Source organism: Hibiscus syriacus, unplaced genomic scaffold (assembly GCF_006381635.1).
Source record: "Hibiscus syriacus cultivar Baekdansim isolate YM2019G1 unplaced genomic scaffold, ASM638163v2 tig00117012_pilon, whole genome shotgun sequence".
Classification (NCBI taxonomy): Eukaryota; Viridiplantae; Streptophyta; class Magnoliopsida; order Malvales; family Malvaceae; genus Hibiscus; species Hibiscus syriacus.
In genome coordinates, this window is record NW_024063524.1 from 2,428,300 (window position 1) to 2,447,234 (window position 18,935).

At 33.6% G+C, this 18,935-nt stretch overlaps 1 protein-coding gene across 1 annotated transcript; it reads left to right on the forward strand.

Annotated features, from left to right (window-relative positions):
• The first annotated feature begins 6,644 nt into the window (after positions 1-6,644).
• Positions 6,645-8,626, forward strand: LOC120195368 (homeobox-leucine zipper protein ATHB-40-like). Its single transcript, XM_039197416.1, has 5 exons — positions 6,645-6,913; positions 6,998-7,085; positions 7,350-7,440; positions 7,534-7,847; positions 8,414-8,626. The coding sequence occupies exons 1-5, from the start codon at positions 6,645-6,647 to the stop codon at positions 8,624-8,626; spliced, it is 975 nt and encodes a 324-aa protein (XP_039053347.1).
• Positions 8,627-18,935: the final 10,309 nt, after the last annotated feature.

Genomic DNA, 18,935 nt, shown 5'->3' on the forward strand with positions numbered 1-18,935 from the left:
CATCCGTTTTTGCCAAGATCAACGCTTCTCGGGAAAAGGCCTTTTTTATAACATAGGTCCCTTCTCAATTAGACATTCATTTCCTATAGAAATCTTTATGTATAGGTAATATTAGATCACACTCTTAGAACTCTCTCGGATGTACTTTCTGTTCGTGACCTTTTATCCATTTCTGATATATATGCCTATGGCAAATAGCTTTCAATTGGTTCTCATCAATAAGGTTTAATTGATCAAATTGAAATTGGATACATTCAGTCTTCTCCAATTTTTCCTCCTTTAGGATACAAAATAATAGGATCTCAACTTCAGTTGGTAATACTGCTTCCATCCCATAGACTAAACAATAAGGTGTTGCCCCAGTAAATGTTTGCACAGTAATTCAATATGCATATAAGGCAAAAGGTAACTTCTCATGTTAATCTTTGTAAACTTCAGTGGTCTTTGTAATGATCCTCTTAAGGTTCTTATTTGCTCCTGCAAATGCCCCATTTATCTTTGGGCGATATGTTACTGAATTTGCATGCTTGATCCGTGTGCGAAGTTCAGTCATCTCATACATAAAAGTCCTTGTAAAAAAAAGTATCTTCAGGGGGATGAATATTCAAGATTAACTTTATTTACATGAAAACATTGTAATTAATGCATGATATATTTATTTCAATCATTTTTTCTTCTCTGAGTATGCTCCAATCACTCAAAATTATGTTCGATAAGCTGGTCCATAATGCCTCATCTCATCTCCTCTTGCAGGAAGATTCACGGATAATTGAAAGTTTGGTTCTTTTGAGGTTATTTGGTTTATGGTGGTTTTGTATTTGGAAGGACAAATGTGTGACTTTTGAAGTCGTATATATGGTGGAAGGTAGTATAATAAATCGATCAACTCTACCCGAAAAAGTAAACATCTAGAGTTGGTGTCTCAAAAACAAGTAGAGACATTACTTCAGAGTCTCAGATAAATGTACGGTCAAAATTTGGTTTTAGTAAGGATCAAGTAATTGGCATTGGATGGAAGGTATAATTTTATCACTTGCCAAAGATATATAATTCTTGAAAAATTAAAAGAATATTTAATCTACTTGATACTCAATAATCTAAAGATTAAAAATTGATTCCTTGCTCATAACCATAAAAGCAACAAAGTTTATTTATTGCAAACAAGGCGGAGAAAGAACAAAAACATGTTCAAACAAGATGCTGAAAATAGAAAGATACTATAGTGGTAGATATCACTTCCACTTGTTTATTTATTATGCATCATTACTCCTCTAATGTTGAGTGTGTAACAAGATCAGAGTCTTTATCCTCACTTGCCCCCCATTTCTTGATCATTTCTCTTATCTGGGCTCGTTTGGATGATTCCTCAGACGTACCAATCTCTATTTCTTCCTTAGCAGCTTTGTGGTCTGATCTTATCTCCTTGTTTAGCGGTTGGAATTTGGGCTCAAAACAATCTTTATTAGTGACAATAGCTTTGTCCCGGTTCTGAACACATATTGCAGCTGTGATTGGCATAGTATTTGTCCTGTTCTCTAAACTGCCCAAAGTTTCATCTGTCTTCAGGAAGTCTGATATGGGTGTTTGAGATGTTTTCATGGTTGTATCTTCCCAGTTTATTTTTAGGCCTACAGGCCAATCTCTGATTATATCCATGGGAACCTTTTTGCTTTGATTTCCTTTCCCATTTTCTTGTGTCTGATATTCTTCACAGGATTTGATCACATTAGTCTCAGTCGAGGCAATAATTTCTGAGTGTTGAACTTTAACCCCTTCTTTTACCTTGCATTTTTGAATTGCTTGCTCTAAAGGATCTTGGAAATTTCCCTCAAGGTTATCAGGAACCTTAGTTGAACAACTTGGAATTCCAGTCTGATTTATCCAAGGAACATCCTTATAGGTCAAATTCTCATTTGGAGGCCATTGTGACTGAACAAGTCGTGGAGTAGTTAAGTTGGCTCAGAGCATTTTTGAATATGATTTTTCACCTGAAAAGTGGAAATGAGGAAATTGAAAACTCTGCACATTCTTTTTCTTCTTGACTAGCATTTGACCCTTTTCTATGTCCTTTTTCTTTGGGTAAAACTTATCTCTCACAAGTGAACTTTTTCCATTCATTGATTCTTCATTCACTATTAATTCATCCATACCCTTCGGGACCAAATCTTGAAGCTGTCCTGAATTACCATACTCACTAATAGGTTCGTAATCATCAGAAAATATCACGTCGAACTCATCATTATCATTCAGATCCTCATTCATAGCCTTCACTGCAGAATCCTCTAAGGGTTTCTCTCCATGGATCATATCATTCATCATATCCATTAACGTGGTCATTTGTTCTTTTGAATCAGCTTGGATCTTTTTTGCGTGTTCAATCATCTCTTGTTGAGTCTTGATAAGTTGCTCTTGCAGTTTCTCAATTTTACCAACTCTTGCTAAAATCTCATTCATGGCTATTATCTTTCTTTAGGAAGACCAAGTTAGCTCCACTTTGATTTCAAAAATTCTATCATGGAATTCTCCACGAATTATTCCACGTTGTCATGATTAAATGCATGAAAAATATTTTAAAATAAAATGTAATTATGCAAAGATGCAAATACAAACATGAAAATGTAAATACAAACGTAAAAATGCAAATATGCAAAATGCAAATGCAAATGTAAATATATGAATGTAACAATAAAAATGCAAATTGTGCAATACAAAAGCAAACATAAAAGTATAAATGCAAAAATGAAAAATGCAAAGATGCAAAATGCAAATGTATGTATGAAAAGTGTTACTCAAGAATGATCATCTTAGAACAGATTTCATTGAACACAAAAGTTTCGGTACATCAAACAAAACTTTTACATGTATGGGATAGCTTTCACTCCTAACTTCTCTATTTCCCTTAAAAGCCAAATTAACTTCCACTCATGCTCAGGTGTGGAGTTATCAATCTTCTTTAATTCTCTCGCGAAGCCAGCTATGTTCACCAACTTATGAGCCACATTTTTTGCTTGAGCAGCAGCTTCATTCATGATATTGTCCTTTTCCTTCATCCTTTGTGTCAACTCTTGAAGTTGTAAACAATATTGTTCATTTTTCTTTGTGAGAAAGTCTTTGTGCTCAATAGTTATCGTACAAGATCTTCCTAATCCTCTAAACATTTCTTCAATGTCTTGTTCTTGTCGATAGTGGCTTTTAATTCAGTATCAATCTCATGCTGATGGATATGATATGATGCTTCCATGTTAGTCATAGTTCTATTCAACACTTGATTTTTGACTTGACATCTTTTCAATTCATTGATAGATGCATTGCGTCTTTCTTCTGTAACTCGTGAATTATGATAAAACTTCTTGGCTCGACCTTCATATATGTTACAGTTCTTTTTTAGTTTGGTGACCCCTGTTATCCACTCTTCTGGGGTGTTTCCTATGCCAGCATTTTGAAAGGTTTGACTGACATTCTGGAAATCTTCCTGTATGGTTTCCATTTTGGTGCTCAATTTATCGTTTTCAATCTTCAAATGACGTATTTGAGCCTCGAACCTCAGCAAATCTTCTTTCTTCTGGATGTCCCTACTGATGCCCTTACCTTTGAATACATTTGGTGTTAATCTGGAAGGATCTTCAGTTACCAAACTAGGTTGATCATTTATCATAAACTGTAAGGTTCCCTAATTCAAAAGTCTTTGGACTCGATGTTTGAAAGCAAGACAATTGTCGATGGTATGTCCTTGAGCTCCGACATGATATTCACAATAAACGTTGATGTCATACCAATTTGGATACAGAGGTTGGAATGGTTTTATGTAATATGGAGCCACTTCTCGTGATTCAAGTAACTTTTCATACAACTCTTTATATGATATAGGGATAACATCAAAATGAGAACCACCTTTTGTCTTGGATTAAACCTGAGTTTTAGACGTCGGGAGCTGACTAAACTTCGATGATTTCAGGTTACATGATTTCTTCTCTTTTCTGGGAGCTTTTACAGTTGTCATCATTTCTTTGGTATCTCCAGACGACTTGTGAATACGAATGATGATTGTCTGTAACTTCTCCAATTGATTAGGATCATAAGTCCCTTGCATATCTGACATTGCAGGGTTAAGTTCATTGAGCTCTCTCTCTTTCTGTGCAGAAATTTCTTTTCCTTTGTCCAAAACAGATATTCTATTGATCATCTTGGTCATTTGCTCTCTTATTTCTCGTATCTCCTTTTGCTCTTCAATGGGCATACGATCTTTGGGTGCATAGCTTGCCTCTATCTTCGGGGTTTTCTTAGGATGTCTTTTCTTGGCCGCATCATATTTTGTTTGATCATAAAACTTTTTGTCCATTTACGATTTATTTCCAATATAATGAACAGTCTTTCCAGTAAACACCTTTTGGTTATTCCATGATCATGCAATGCAAACAAAAGAAATCAATATGAACATATTAGAGCAATGTAACATGCATGAAAAAAAGAAAAAATAGAATAGTTAGTACCAACTAATGGAAAAAAATCTATCTATCAAGGAATAAATCTTAACCTCATGCTTTCTAGTTCCATGCTTTGTTTGGAAAAATTAACCTAACCACATGATTTCTAGTTCGCATGCATTTATTCAGGAAAAAGAAGAGGAAATAAAATAAATTAAAAGCTAGAGCTTATTTCTCCTTTGTGTATACCTACTGAAAAAATTTCGGCATGGTTTCAGATCGGGAGAGTTTTTAGGGTTTATTATATGCAAGTTTTCATTTCTAGGAGTAAAGGTACTCGAACTGTCCTTGTTGATGCCCCATTGGGCTGTCAAACCCTCAATCCTAGTCCATTACAGACTTTAGTGGATCGAGTTTAATTCGAGGGGACACGTTTCTCTATGCCTGACACAGAGAATAAATTCTCACGAAGACATAGAGTATATGAACCCCGAAAGTTACTTGCTAGGTCTGACACGGAGAATAAATTCTCACGAAGACGTCGCTTTCACTCCCACTTAAAAGGGACAAGCTTAATTAGAAAGCTTATGTTATGCAATGTAAGTGTTGTGTGTGAAGAGAAATGTTCAAACCTCTAACAGACAAATAAAATAATTAATACCTGAATAAAATAAATAAAAAAAATATTAATAAAATAATATAAAAATAATAAGTAATAAAAAATTTGAAAGAAAAGAATTAAAAATTAAATAAATGAATTTTTAATTTCTAATTAATATAGAAAATTAATTTTAAAGTTTGACGGTCCCCAGCGGAGTCGCCAAGCTGTCGTAATCGGTTTTCGCCCTGGTACGAAATTTTTATTTTGGCGGGAAAAATGATGTGAATAAATGATTTTTAAAATGTTTTGGGAGTCGCCATCGGCCTTTTGGGTCAGGTAGGTTTGAATACCTAAAAATTACCTTTTTAAAAGAGTTTTTATGAAAACATTAGTTAAAAGATGAACTGATCTGCGTTTATAACCAAAAATTCATTCTTTTTAATAATAAAAAGGGATTCGTGGTCGGTTATGTTTAGGGAAGGATTAGCACCCCTACAACGCCCAAATTTGGTACTTTTTAATTATAAATTGTCTCTATTATTATAAATTTAAAAATTTAAAATATTTAATTTATAATCCTATTATTTCAAAATTATAATTATGAAAAAAATATATTAATTTATATATATTTATAAATAAAATATTTATTTATTTAGAAATATCAGAAAATGACTTCTAGGTGCCTTAAGACAGCTCTTTTCTTCGATATTAAAAAATAAATAAATAATTAAAATAATTAATATATAATTTATAAAATAGGATATTTATTTATTTAAAATATCAGAAAATGGACATCCAGTTGTTTTAAGACTGTCCTTTCTTAATATTGAAAAATAAATAAATATTAAAACATGATTAAAATAAGTTAAAAGTAATTAAATAAGATTTTAATAAATAAAATAAATATTATTTATTATATAAATATATATAATAATAATAGTAATAATAATTAAAAGTAAACATATAAAATTAACATATAACTAAACAATGAATAAAATTAAAACTATATATTTAAAATAAATAAAACTTGTAAAAAAATAAATAAATAAATTGAAATTTGTGACTTAAATTATAACCTAATAGAATTAAATACCTAATTCATAATTAATTATTTAAAATTACAGGGATTAAACATGTTATTTTACTCATTTATTAATTTATGGACTAAAATAAAATTATATTAAATTCGAATGTCAAATTAAAAATAATCAAAAATTACTTTCAGTGACTAAATTGCAAGGATTACAAACTAGGATGGCTGCAGAAAGGGTTTGGCCATGCACGAAATTATAGATATACCCCTCCCAAAACGGCGTCGTTTGGGAAGGGGTATAAATACCCCAAACGGCTGGCCCGAAGGGCCATTTATCTCATTTCTCTTCTCTCTCTAGAGAAGAGAGATATCATTTCTCTCGTTTCTCTCTAAAAGTCACCGGTCGGCCACCACCAATGGCATTGATCGCCACTACCGACCACCACCAACGGTGGCCGGAATTTCCAAATTACCCTAGAGTGTAGATCTCCATCTCCTAAGGCCGAATATGGCCTTCGCTTGTCCTAAAACGCTTTAGATCGTTCTAGATCTAAAATAAATCGAAGGTTTTACCTTCGGTTTTTCAATGATTCCGGTGGTTCCAGACGGTTTGGAGGCTTCTATGATGGTAAGATGCTCCTTTTCCTCTTCTTTCTGGTTATTGGGTGTTGATTTGTTCTCGTATTCTGCTCTCTGTTTGGTTGCTCCGTGGCTGTTGGTCTCCTCTCTGTTTTCTGTTCTCTTTCTTGCTGTCCTCTTCCGGATTTTCTACTCTCTCCTTTATTTTGCAGGTAACGGTGGCTTTTATAGCCACCACGGCACTCCTCTCGGACTGGTTAAAGAGTGGAAACTTCGGTGAGTCACCATGGCTATGCGGTGACTCACCATATAGCTTCAACGTCGGGCTATTTCTGAGTCTTTGGTGAAGCATCGTGGCAGTGGTAGTGTCGACAGCAGGACGTGGGGCGGCTGGAAGCATCTGGAGGCGGCAGCTGGGATCTTCTGGAAACTTGAGGCGACGACATCAGTGCTAGGGTTTAGAAACCCTAGCTGAAACCCCAAATGTTTAGGGTTTCCATTTGGTCTGGGTCGGTTCTGGTTGGGCCTGGGGTTTGTATTTGGGCTGTGATTTGGGTTTCAGGTTTTGTATATGGGCCTCAGTTTTGGGCTTTTGCTTGTAATATTTATTAAATAATAATAATATATATAATATATAATAATAATAATAATAATTTTAATAATAATAATAATAATAATAAAACGAAATGAAAAAAAAAATTAGTGTTTATAGATGGCAAACCAAATGAAAGAGCTTGAAGAGCATATGGCTCTTATCTCCCAAATGTACCCTGGGGTATACACTCAAGTTGCACCACAGCAAGGTAATAATTTGTGTAGTAAAACTAAAACTTGAATCTGCTAATGATTTTCGATTTTCTTGTTAGCTTAAACAGACCCTTTTCTGTAACGAACAGGAAGACCAAAGCCTCGACGGAGGCGGAGGAAGAACAAGACTGCGGAAAGCGGCGCTGCAGCGGCAGCTAAGAAAAGGAAGCTTATTGACGAACAAGTTCATCTTCTTGAACTTAATTTTGGAAATGAACATAAGCTCGAGTCGGAACGGAAAGACCGGCTTGCTTCGGAGCTGGGGCTGGACCCTCGGCAGGTGGCGGTTTGGTTCCAAAATCGAAGGGCCCGGTGGAAGAATAAGAAACTTGAGGAGGAGTACAGCAAGTTAAAGACAATCCATGAAGGGGTTGTGCTTGAAAAATGTCGACTTGAATCGGAGGTATGTATAAATATTTCAACCTCAAATGTGTTCATACATTTTACGAAAGATCATTAACTCAGTTGGATGTTTAAACACAAACCCTTTTTCTATTAAAGCTTCCTTTTTCTCAGGAAAACCATTTTTTTCAAAAGTATTCTGGTTTCTCAGGAATCAAACAGATGTTAAGTTCTAACCCAATAACATGTTTTCCCCCCTTTTTTCAACATGAATTATTTTATTATTTTAAACGAAAAGATGATGAGAGCTCACTTCCGCGATTTATTAGATTTTTTAGAAGTTGACAAAAGAATGAAGAGCGTTGGTTCGAAGAAAATCAAGCAAGTGCCCCTTTAATCTTTATACCCTTGGAAAAAGACAAGGTGACCCACCATATTAGGGACGTGCATGAGCTCTAGGCTCGAAGAAAACCATGCCATGCTGTTGGGTTAGGACATTATAAAACTTTATCAACAAAACTTCGGACAAAAACATTGACAATGAACAGCAAACTTTGTCACTTCATTACACAACAAAAAGTACGTAGTTGATAAAAAACATGGGTGTTTACGGTCTTTTTTATACAGGTTTTGAAGCTGAAGGAACAGCTTGGAGAGGCGGAGAAGGAAATCCAAGGGCTGACGGAACGTATGGACGGGGTTTCGAGTAACAGTCCGAGTTCATCATCAATGGGCCCACCACCACCTTTCCTTGGGGAATTTGGATATGATCAAGATGTTTTCTACATAGGACAAGGCACTTATATCCATGGCTTCGACTGGATGAACCTATATATGTAATTAATAAACTAGTATCTGTAGATAATCATCATCACTAATTATCAAATATAATGTAATTAATCCCTAACTTTGGTTCCTTAAAATAGTTTGCTAGCATTAACAAGGAACCCCTAAATTTAGAAATATCAAGTAACGTACCTTTTGATTAAGATGGTTGAGGAATGCAATTCTCCTGCCCCTTAATTATACCCCTTAACATGTCACACGAATAATTCTCGTCACGTGTATTAAAGAAATTTAAGTTAACAAATAATAGTAAGTCTTTAATTCTTTCTTTTTGTATTTTTTTCCTTCTGCAGTTATTTACATAATATTATTTTTGTTTATTTCTTTAATTATTATTTTTTGTTTATGGACAAAAGCAAAACAAATTATTATTTAAAAGTAAAATATTATTTATTTGTTCATCACTAAAAAAAGTAAAATAATTATTTTAAAAACAAATAAATTAATTAAAATTTTGATTAAAATTATCAAATAATGTAAAAGATTTGAAAAATTCTTACTAAACTTAGAGGTGGCAAGAGTTTTTTAGATTGGGTTTAGATCAGAAATTTTGTGGGTTATGTTGATTTGGGTAGGATTGAGTCGGAACACTTTCAACTTAGGTTTATTCAAGTCAAATCAAATTTGGTTTGGGTCTATGGTAAGTTAGGTCTAGTCGAATATCAGGTTGGATCAATATTAGATCGAGTTAATTTTGGGTCAGGACAATATTGAATTGATTGATTTGTGATTCGAGTCAATATCACATTGGTTGATTTTTTAGTCGGGTCAATATCGAATCATTTTGTTTTTGGGTCGGGTCAATATCAAATTAGTTGATCTTCAGGCCGAGTAAACCTTGAATCTTCGAGTTAATTCAGGTGGAGTTATGTATGAGTCTAATCGAGTATATGTAAAATTGATGATATATTCTTGTAAAAAAACATCCATTTTTGTTTATAAATCTTATCATTCAGGCTTAGTTTCATTCAAATTCAATCATCACTTAGCGATGATAATTTAACTTGAACTCGATCTATAAGATGTGTAAGAGTCTGTGATTTTTTCATATTGATCTTATCTAAAATATTTACTATGTGATTTACTTAGTGAAAATGTAACACCCTAAACCAGTACGACATACAGTTGACCAATCAAAATGCCACACGGAACCACCAGAGTGGCTAACCAAAATTTTCTTTTAATTTTTTCCATTTTTTAAAAAATGATCATTTGTAATCACTCTTGCTAAAATAAATCAACTACAATTTAAATAAAATAGTTTACATTAGGAGCTCCCAAAATAATATTTAAATCATACAAACCATAGTTTAAAATGAGTTACGACTCATACAAAAATATACAAATCGGAGTTTACAAATTATACATGCCTTCTAAAGATGAACTCGCGACGTACTCTGCACTATCTGGGTCTGGATCACTGCTATCAAAAAGTCCTCAGACTGCTCCTCGAATAACCTGCGTAAGGAAACAAATTCCAAACAATGAGCTAACTAGCCCAATGTCACACTATTAACTAAGACATACTAAAAGTGTTCATGACATGATCCAGCTAACTGATAAACTGAAATAGTGAGTATACTTGTATACTACTGTAACACCTAAAACCCGTATAATTATACCTATGCAGATTATAGATGTCACATGAATTTCTCAAAATATTTTTCAATTCAAAACTGTTTTAAAATTTATTTTATTAAAAAGATAACTGATAATATAAAAATATCATATCATATCAAACTGTCACATACTATTTAAAACATATATTAGTACGTATTTATGCTATACTGAAAATAGAGTAAAACATTTTAGTTCAGATATTACAAACCAATTCCAAAATAGTTCAACAGAGCAACTAGGACATTTATAGTACATGCCACTAACTAAGTCAAAATCACATCATAAGATGTCTTACTGATATGGAAATATACTCTTTGATGCTTGATGTTGCTCTGAACTCTTTATTCTACTACTGGCTTTTTATCTACGTATGAAAATCATCACACGCTAAGTATATACTTAGTGGACAATTTAAAACAATAAACAGTGCAATACCAATCATACATGAAATATAATATCATTTTCAAATGTCAAAATCAAAACAACATAAAATAATAAAATCCTTTTTATCAACAATTATTGCCACAATTCTCAATCCATGAGGAACCCGGTATAGGAGTCAAATATTGTAAAAAATTGCTGAGGTCAAGCATTTCTCACCTAATAATGCACAGTAGTGCTGAGGTCGAGTTTTACCCACTTGACTTGTACTATGTGACTTTATTTGACACTATAGCACTACTTAATTCTGCGGCTGATAGACTCTATGGAATGCCATTAATACCACTCAACCTTAATAACATACTTGGGCATATAGTCATAAATTAAATCATCTATGTAAATGTATAACCATGTATAAACATTAGGGCAGTTCATACCCAAAATAACATCCATGTAAAAATCTCATTCTGATAAAACAAGGTCGACTTGTCGCAAGTCTTCCAGATGATGTATAAAACATCTATGTACACGATGTATAAAACATCTATGTACCATGTCATGCATGTATTGCACTCACCTCGACACTTTATATATCCAAAATATGTGCCTCACTACAGTCCACAATAACTCTTTTATACTTGATTTGATTCAATCACAATTCAATCACGATCTGTATAAAATCACAAATTCATAACAATACTTATGTTAATATTGTACTAACATAACACATCCCCAAAAAAAATCCATAATATATATTTGAAACTCATTTTCTACCAAAATACTTAACACTTAATAATTTCTTTTTAACATTGGCACCAATTTTTCCAATTTACACAAAATGGTCCTTCACCATTTTATCACTTACATTCTTAATACCAAAATTCCAGCAATGAAATTATTACCATTCAAATGCTTTTACAAAGGCATAATTTCATTTACGTACCCCAACTATGCGAATATTGTACTTAAATCACCAATCTTTTCAAGCTTCCAAAATGGTCATATTTCACATTTAAACACTCATTTCAATCCCAAAATAGTAATTTCAAGCATAGAATATCAATTATTGAACAATTATACAACCATTCACAACTTTTCCAAAATTACCGAATTGTTCCCCCAATTTTTCAAAAATTACAGAATGGTCCCCAAATTTTTCTAAGGCTTGTAGAATATTTCCTATATTATTTACATCCTTTATATATTTTTTCCATACTTTTTCTTACTCAATATCCTCACGGTCGAATACTTTAAACTTAAAAACTAAGTTTTCATGATTTTGCTCAATTTTGATTCAATTCAAGCATGAAATCAACTTCCAATCAAACTTACAACATCTCTACAATCAAAGCCCTAATAAAATCTCATCAAAACACCAAGTTTTTCAATTTCTTCATTTGACTAAAATTTATAGAATCATATTTAGGAAGTTTGAACATGTTTTAATCACAAATCAAGCTTGAAAATGAATCTACAACCTCGAAAACATAAATAATCATCATAATTTCATGAACCCTATCATGAACATAAACCATAAGATTTGGGATCTTTGAAATTAAGCAAGTTGAGCAAGCATAATTGGTACCAAAAGAAAGTGTTTCTTGACAAATCACTTTCCTATTTCACGGCATAACTTGAATTCCCAATAAAATTGCTCGAAAATGGAAAACAAATATTTTTCCTAACCTTGGTATAGCTCACGGCAATGGAGAGGATGATGAACAACTTTGACATGAAATTTAGATATTTTTCATGCTAAATTTAGCTTAAATTTACCTTTAATGAATATTAAATTCATTAAACTAGGAAAATACCAATTTACCGTGAATAAACTTCATAATTACCATTAAACCAAGACACCTACCCTTATCATCTTCCCATACCCTTATCATCTTCCATAAGTCAAAGATGAACAAATAAGATCTTAATTTACCGATTTACCCTTGCATTTTTCCAAAAAACACAATCTTGCCATTTTAAATCCAACGATCCAAATTAAACATGGAATTAAACCCTTAAATCTAAAGATTTATATTATTTTCCAATATTTACTAATGTGAAAATAATATTTTTTCGGTCTAATGTATCATCCTTCAGATTTTCCTTAATTTTCTATTCGATCCGATTTACCGAATTTTTTCCTCAACTTCCTTGTTATATAACTTTTATTACAAATCTTATATTAAAATTCTGATTCCCACCAAAACGTTATCCTTAAAATAAACTATTTATTTATGAGGCCAAAATGTAACTTTTAAAAAATTACTATTTTGGTCTCTAAACTTTTCTAAAGTTTATACTTTAGTCACCAAACTTTCAAAATTTTCATTTTGGTCACTGTCTAAATTTTGGGATATTACAACTCTCCCCTTTAAATAAAATTCATCCTCGAATTTTAAGACGTACCTGATATGAAAAGGTGTGGATATTGCTTCTTCATGTCCCCTCTCTTTCCCAAGTAGCGTCATCGACTTTATGATTTTGCCAAAGCACTTTAACTAGAGGAATCGTCTTGCTACGTAGTTCTTTGATTTCTCGAGCCAAGATACGTACTGGTTCTTCTTCATAAGTCAAATCTGGTCGGATCTTAATTTCCTCCGATGCAATAACATGTGAAGGATATGATCGATACTTCCTAAGCATCGACACATGAAAAACATTGTGTACTTTATCCAACTCTGGAGGTAACGATAATTGATAAGCCACTGGTTTGACACGCTTTAAGATCTCATAAGGTCCAATGAATCTTGGACTTAGTTTTCCTTTGCATCCAAAACATAAAATCTTTTTCCAATGTGATACTTTAAGAAAAACTTTATCGCCTTCCTTAAATTCAATCTCTTTTCGCTTCAAGTATACATAGGACTTTTGCCGATCAGATGCTATCTTGAATTTATCTTGAATTATCTTTACTTTATCTTCAACCGCTTTCAATAAATCTGGGTCAACAAGATTTTGATCTTTTAATTCGTACCAATTCAATGGTGTTCGACATTTTCTCCCATATAAAGCTTCATAAGGAGCCATCTTGATACTCGTTTGATAGCTGTTGTTGTAGGCAAATTCTGCTAAAGGCAAATACTTTTCCCATGATCCCTTGAACTCAATCACGCATACTCTCAACATATCCTCAAATATTTGTATAGTACGCTCTGATTGGCCATCCGTCTGTGGATGAAATATCGTACTGAAATTCAATCGAGTACCCAAAGGTTTATGCAAAGAATTCCAAAATCTTGAAGTGAACCTTGGATCCCTGTCGGATATGATTGATACTGGAACTCCATATAGTTGGATTATCTCCTTGATATATAACTCTGTATATTTATCCAAAGCATAATCCATTCGCACTGAAATGAAATGTGCCGATTTAGTTAACCAGTCAATTATCACCCAAAAGGAATCATTCTTATTTAATGTTAAAGATAGCCCTGTAACAAAATCCTTAGTGACTCTCTCCCACTTCCACTCTGGAATAGAAATGGGTTGTAATAATCCCGAAGGCACTTGATGTTCAACTTTCACTTGTTGACATGTCAGACATGTAGCAACAAACTCAGAAATGCTCTTTTCATACCCGGCAACCAAAATCGACTCTTACCATCTGATACATCTTACTCCCGCCTGGATGCATAGTCAGTAGACTATAATGTGCCTTAGAAAGAATGTCTTTCTTCAACTCATCATTATGAGGAATGCAAATTCTTCCTCGATAATACAAACATCTATCATACTTGACTTCAAAGTCTTTGGTCTCACCTTGTTCCAAAAGTGAAATCTTTTCAGGCATCTTCCATCTTTCCTTTGTAACTCTATTATCCGATCTAGAAGCTTCGGCTTTATTTTTAACTCATCCAACAATGCGCCATTTTCTTTCAACAATAGTCGCAGATCCATAGCTCGCAATGCTGCAATGGTTTTCCGACTAAGTGCATCTGCTACAACATTTGCTTTCCCTGGATGATAATCAATAATCAAATCATAATCCTTTAAAAGTTATATCCATCTTCTTTGTCTATGTTTAGCTCTTTTTGAGTCAACAGATACTTCAAACTCTTACGATCTGTGTAGATGTGGCATCGTTCACCATACAAATAATGACGCCAAATATTTAGAGCAAAAATTACCACTGCTAACTCAAGATCATGAGTGGGATAATTCCTCTCGTGCATCTTTAATTGTTGAGAAGCATAGGCTACCACCTTACCTTCTTGCATAATTACACAACCAAACAATTATGAGATGCATCACTATACACCACATACTCTTTTCCAGATTTTAGTTGTACCAGCACTGGTGCTTCAGTTAAAATCCTCTTAAGAGCTTCAAAACTCTCTTGACATTTCTCACTCCAAGCAAATGAAACATCCTTTCTCAAGAGCTTGGTCAAAGAAGAAGCAATCATCGAAAGGTTTTTCACAAACCTTCGATAATAACCAGTAAGTCCCAAAAAACTTCAGACCTCTGTAACATTCTTTGGAGGTTTCCACTCCACTATTGCTTGAACTTTCTTTGGATCTACTCTTATGCCTTCTTCCGAGACAAAATGACCAAGAAAAACAACTTATGACAGCCAAAACTCACACTTAGATAGTTTAACATATAACTTTTATCCTTAAGTATCTGAGCACAGTATGAAGATGAGCATCATGTTCTATCTTTGTCTTCGAGTATACCAGAATGTTATCAATAAAGACCACCACAAACTGATCCAAGTAAGGTTGAAATACTCGATTCATCAAATCTATGAATATTACCGGAGCATTTGTCAAACTAAACAGCATTAATACGAACTCGTAGTGTCCATACCTTATTCTGAAAGCTGTCTTTGGAACATCTTCCTCTTTAATCTTTAACTGGTGATATCTCATCGAATATCAATCTTAGAGAAACTACTATTCCCTTAAGCTGATCAAACAAGTCATCAATCCTCGGAAGAGGATACTTGTTCTTGATAGTCACCTTTTTCAACTGTCGATAATTTATGCACAACTGCATTGATCCATCTTTCTTTTTCACGAACAACACCGGTGCACCCCAAGGTGAAATACTCGGTCTTATAAATCCTCTATCTAGTAGTTATTCCAATTGGGCATTTAATTCCCTTAATTCTGTCGGTGTCATTCGATAAGGAACAATCGAAATAGGCGATGTACCTGGAAATACATCAATCCCAAACTCCACCTCTCTATCTGGAGGTAATCCAGGTAACTCATCTGGAAACACCTCTGTATACTCTCGTACGGTTGGAATGTCTTCCAACTTAACTTCAGTATCTTTTGTATCCACCACATTTGTTAAAATTGCTTGACACCCTTGTAATAGTAATTTCTTAGTAGTAAAAGCAAAAATTACATTGGATAAGGGATTTACCCTTTCTCCAACAAATATCATCTCTGAATACGTTGCATTTTTTAAAAACAATCTCTTCAAACAACAATCTACCCAACCATAGTATGAAGATAGCCAATCCATGCCTAAAATTATCCCGAATTCCTCAAAAGACAATTCTAACAAGTTTGCAGGAAATTCTACTCCTTGTATCTTTATCAGAAATTTATTATAAATTCGACTAATCTTTACACTATGACCCAACGATTAATTGCCACAATATCACTAGACATAGGTTCTAAAGAGATTCTCCTATCTCTAACCAGTTTTGCACTAATATACGAGTAAGTAGAACCGAGATCAATCAATACAAAACAGGTTCATCAAAGAGATAAAAGGTACCTGCTATAATCTCATGAGCATCTCTGTCATCATCAGTCTTGATATGATAAACTCTTGCAGTAGTTCTGCCTTCACGATTAGATGCCACCCCAGATGTTCCTAGTTTGCTACCCCTTTTACTTCCACCATGTTGCATTGTTGTTACTGATTGATTTGGATATAGTTCTGGACATTTATTTCTATAATGTCCAGCTTGTTTGCAGTGATAACATTTCCCCTCCATGAGTCGGCATTGACCGTAATGATTATTTCCACAAAACTCACATTCTGGTTTAGGACGAAATTCTGAACCTTTAATATCTACTGAAGCTGCATGGGTATGCTTAGACATCCCTTCAGCAAATCCTTTTCTGCCCGTAGTTGCTGAAGAAGCATAATTTTTCTGTTGTTGACCCTTGTTGCATTTGGAAAATGGTGCAGAGTAGGAATTTCCAAACATTTTATTTGTCTGTGCTTTCTTCGCTTCTAGATCATCAAGGTCAACTTTTTCCATAGCTTTAGCCTTCTTAACTGCTTCTTGAAAAGAAGTAAAATGATGAGAAACCAAAATTCTCTTATACTGAGAATCAAATCCAAAAACAAGTCTATCGATTCTAGATTTCTCAGTCGGAAGAAACTCCGAAGCAAATCGACTCAACTTGTGAAACTCACATTCATACTCATAAATTATTCTGCCTAACTACTTCAAGTTCAGAAACTGTTGCATAATCTCATTGACAAACACGTCCCCAATATACTTTTCCTTGAATTCTCTTAAAAAATTCCACGTGATCTGCTCAGTGGAAACTCGTGCAATGAATGTATTCCACCACTCACTGGCTTGCTCCATCAGTAGAGACACAACCCCTTCCAACTTTCCTTGATCATCACAAGAAATCCTGCTCAGCATATTCTTGGCATCATTCAGAAGTCAGCAGCCATTGGATCAGCGTCTGAATCACCCCAAAATTCAAGTGCTCTCATCTTCCTCAGTTCTTTCGAAAACTGACACTGGGGTTCGACAATTAATAATGTTATCCAGGGCTTGTAAGAATAACCCCTATCTTGAACAGGCATATCCTATTGATTCAGATTAGCCGGCTCTACATTCTGCTGAGCATTAGATGGATTCTGGTTTACCTCATTACTCTCACTCTGTGCAGAAGTAACACGCTTACTTGCCCTACTCGATTCTTGATGATCTGACATTTGAACACAGTCAAAATCGTTTTACATTAGTAAAGAGTAACTTTACTCACTAACGAGCATCATTAAAGTATGTATATAACCATCAGTAAACTTTTGACATCCTAGTGGCATGTATACATTCTTAACAAAATTTTTAACTCATTTCATATCCAGAAATGGCTAAACTGAAAGCTCTGATATCAATAAATGTAACACTTAAAACCCATATAATTATACAAATGCAGATTATAGATGTCACATGAATTTTTCAAAATATTTTCCATTTCAAAACTGATTTAAAATTTATTTTATTAAAAAGATAACTAATAGTATAAAAATATCATATCATATCAAACAGTCACGTACTATTTAAAACATATATTAGTACATATTTATGCTATCGATACTAAAAATAGAGTAAAACATTTTAGTTTAGATATTACAAACCAATTCCAAAATAGTTAAACAGAGCAACTAGGACATTTATAGTACATACCACTAACTATGTCAAAATCAAATCATTGGATGTCTTACAGATATGGAAATATACTCCTTGATGCTTGATGTTGCTCCGAACTCTTTATTCTACTACTGGCTTTTTACATATGCATGAAAATCATCACATGCTAAGTATATACTTAGTGAGGTAATTTAAAACAATAAACCAATGCAATACCATAATATCATTTTCAAATGCCAAAATCAAAACAACATAAAATAATAAAATCATTTTTATCAACAACTATTGCCACAATTCTCAATCCATGAGGAACCCGGTATAGGAGTCAATTATTGCACAAAAGTGTTGAGGTTGAGCATTTCTCACCTAATAATGCACCGTAGTGCTGAGGTCGAGTTTTACCCACCTGACTTGTACTATGTGTCTTTATTTGACACTATAGTACTACTTAATTATGCATCTGCTAGACTCTATGGCATGTCATTAATACCACTGAACCTCAATAGCATACTTGGGCATATAGTCATAAAGTAAATCATCCATGGAAATGTATAAACATTAGGGCAGTTTATACCCAAAATAACATCCATGTCAAAATCTCATGCTGATAAAACAAGGTCGACTTGTCGCAAGTCTTCCAGATGATGTATAAAACATCTATGTACCATGTCATGCATGTGTTGCACTCACCTCGACACTTTATATATCCAAAATATATCTCACTACGGTCCACAATAACTCTTTTATACTTAATTTGCTTCAATCACGATCTGTATAAAATCACAAATTCATAACAATATTTATGCTAGTATTGTACTAACATAACACATCCCCAAAACAAAATCCATAATATATATTTGAAACTCATTTTCTACCAAAATACTTAACACTTAATAATTCCATTTTAACATTGGCACCAATTTTTTCAATTTACACAAAATG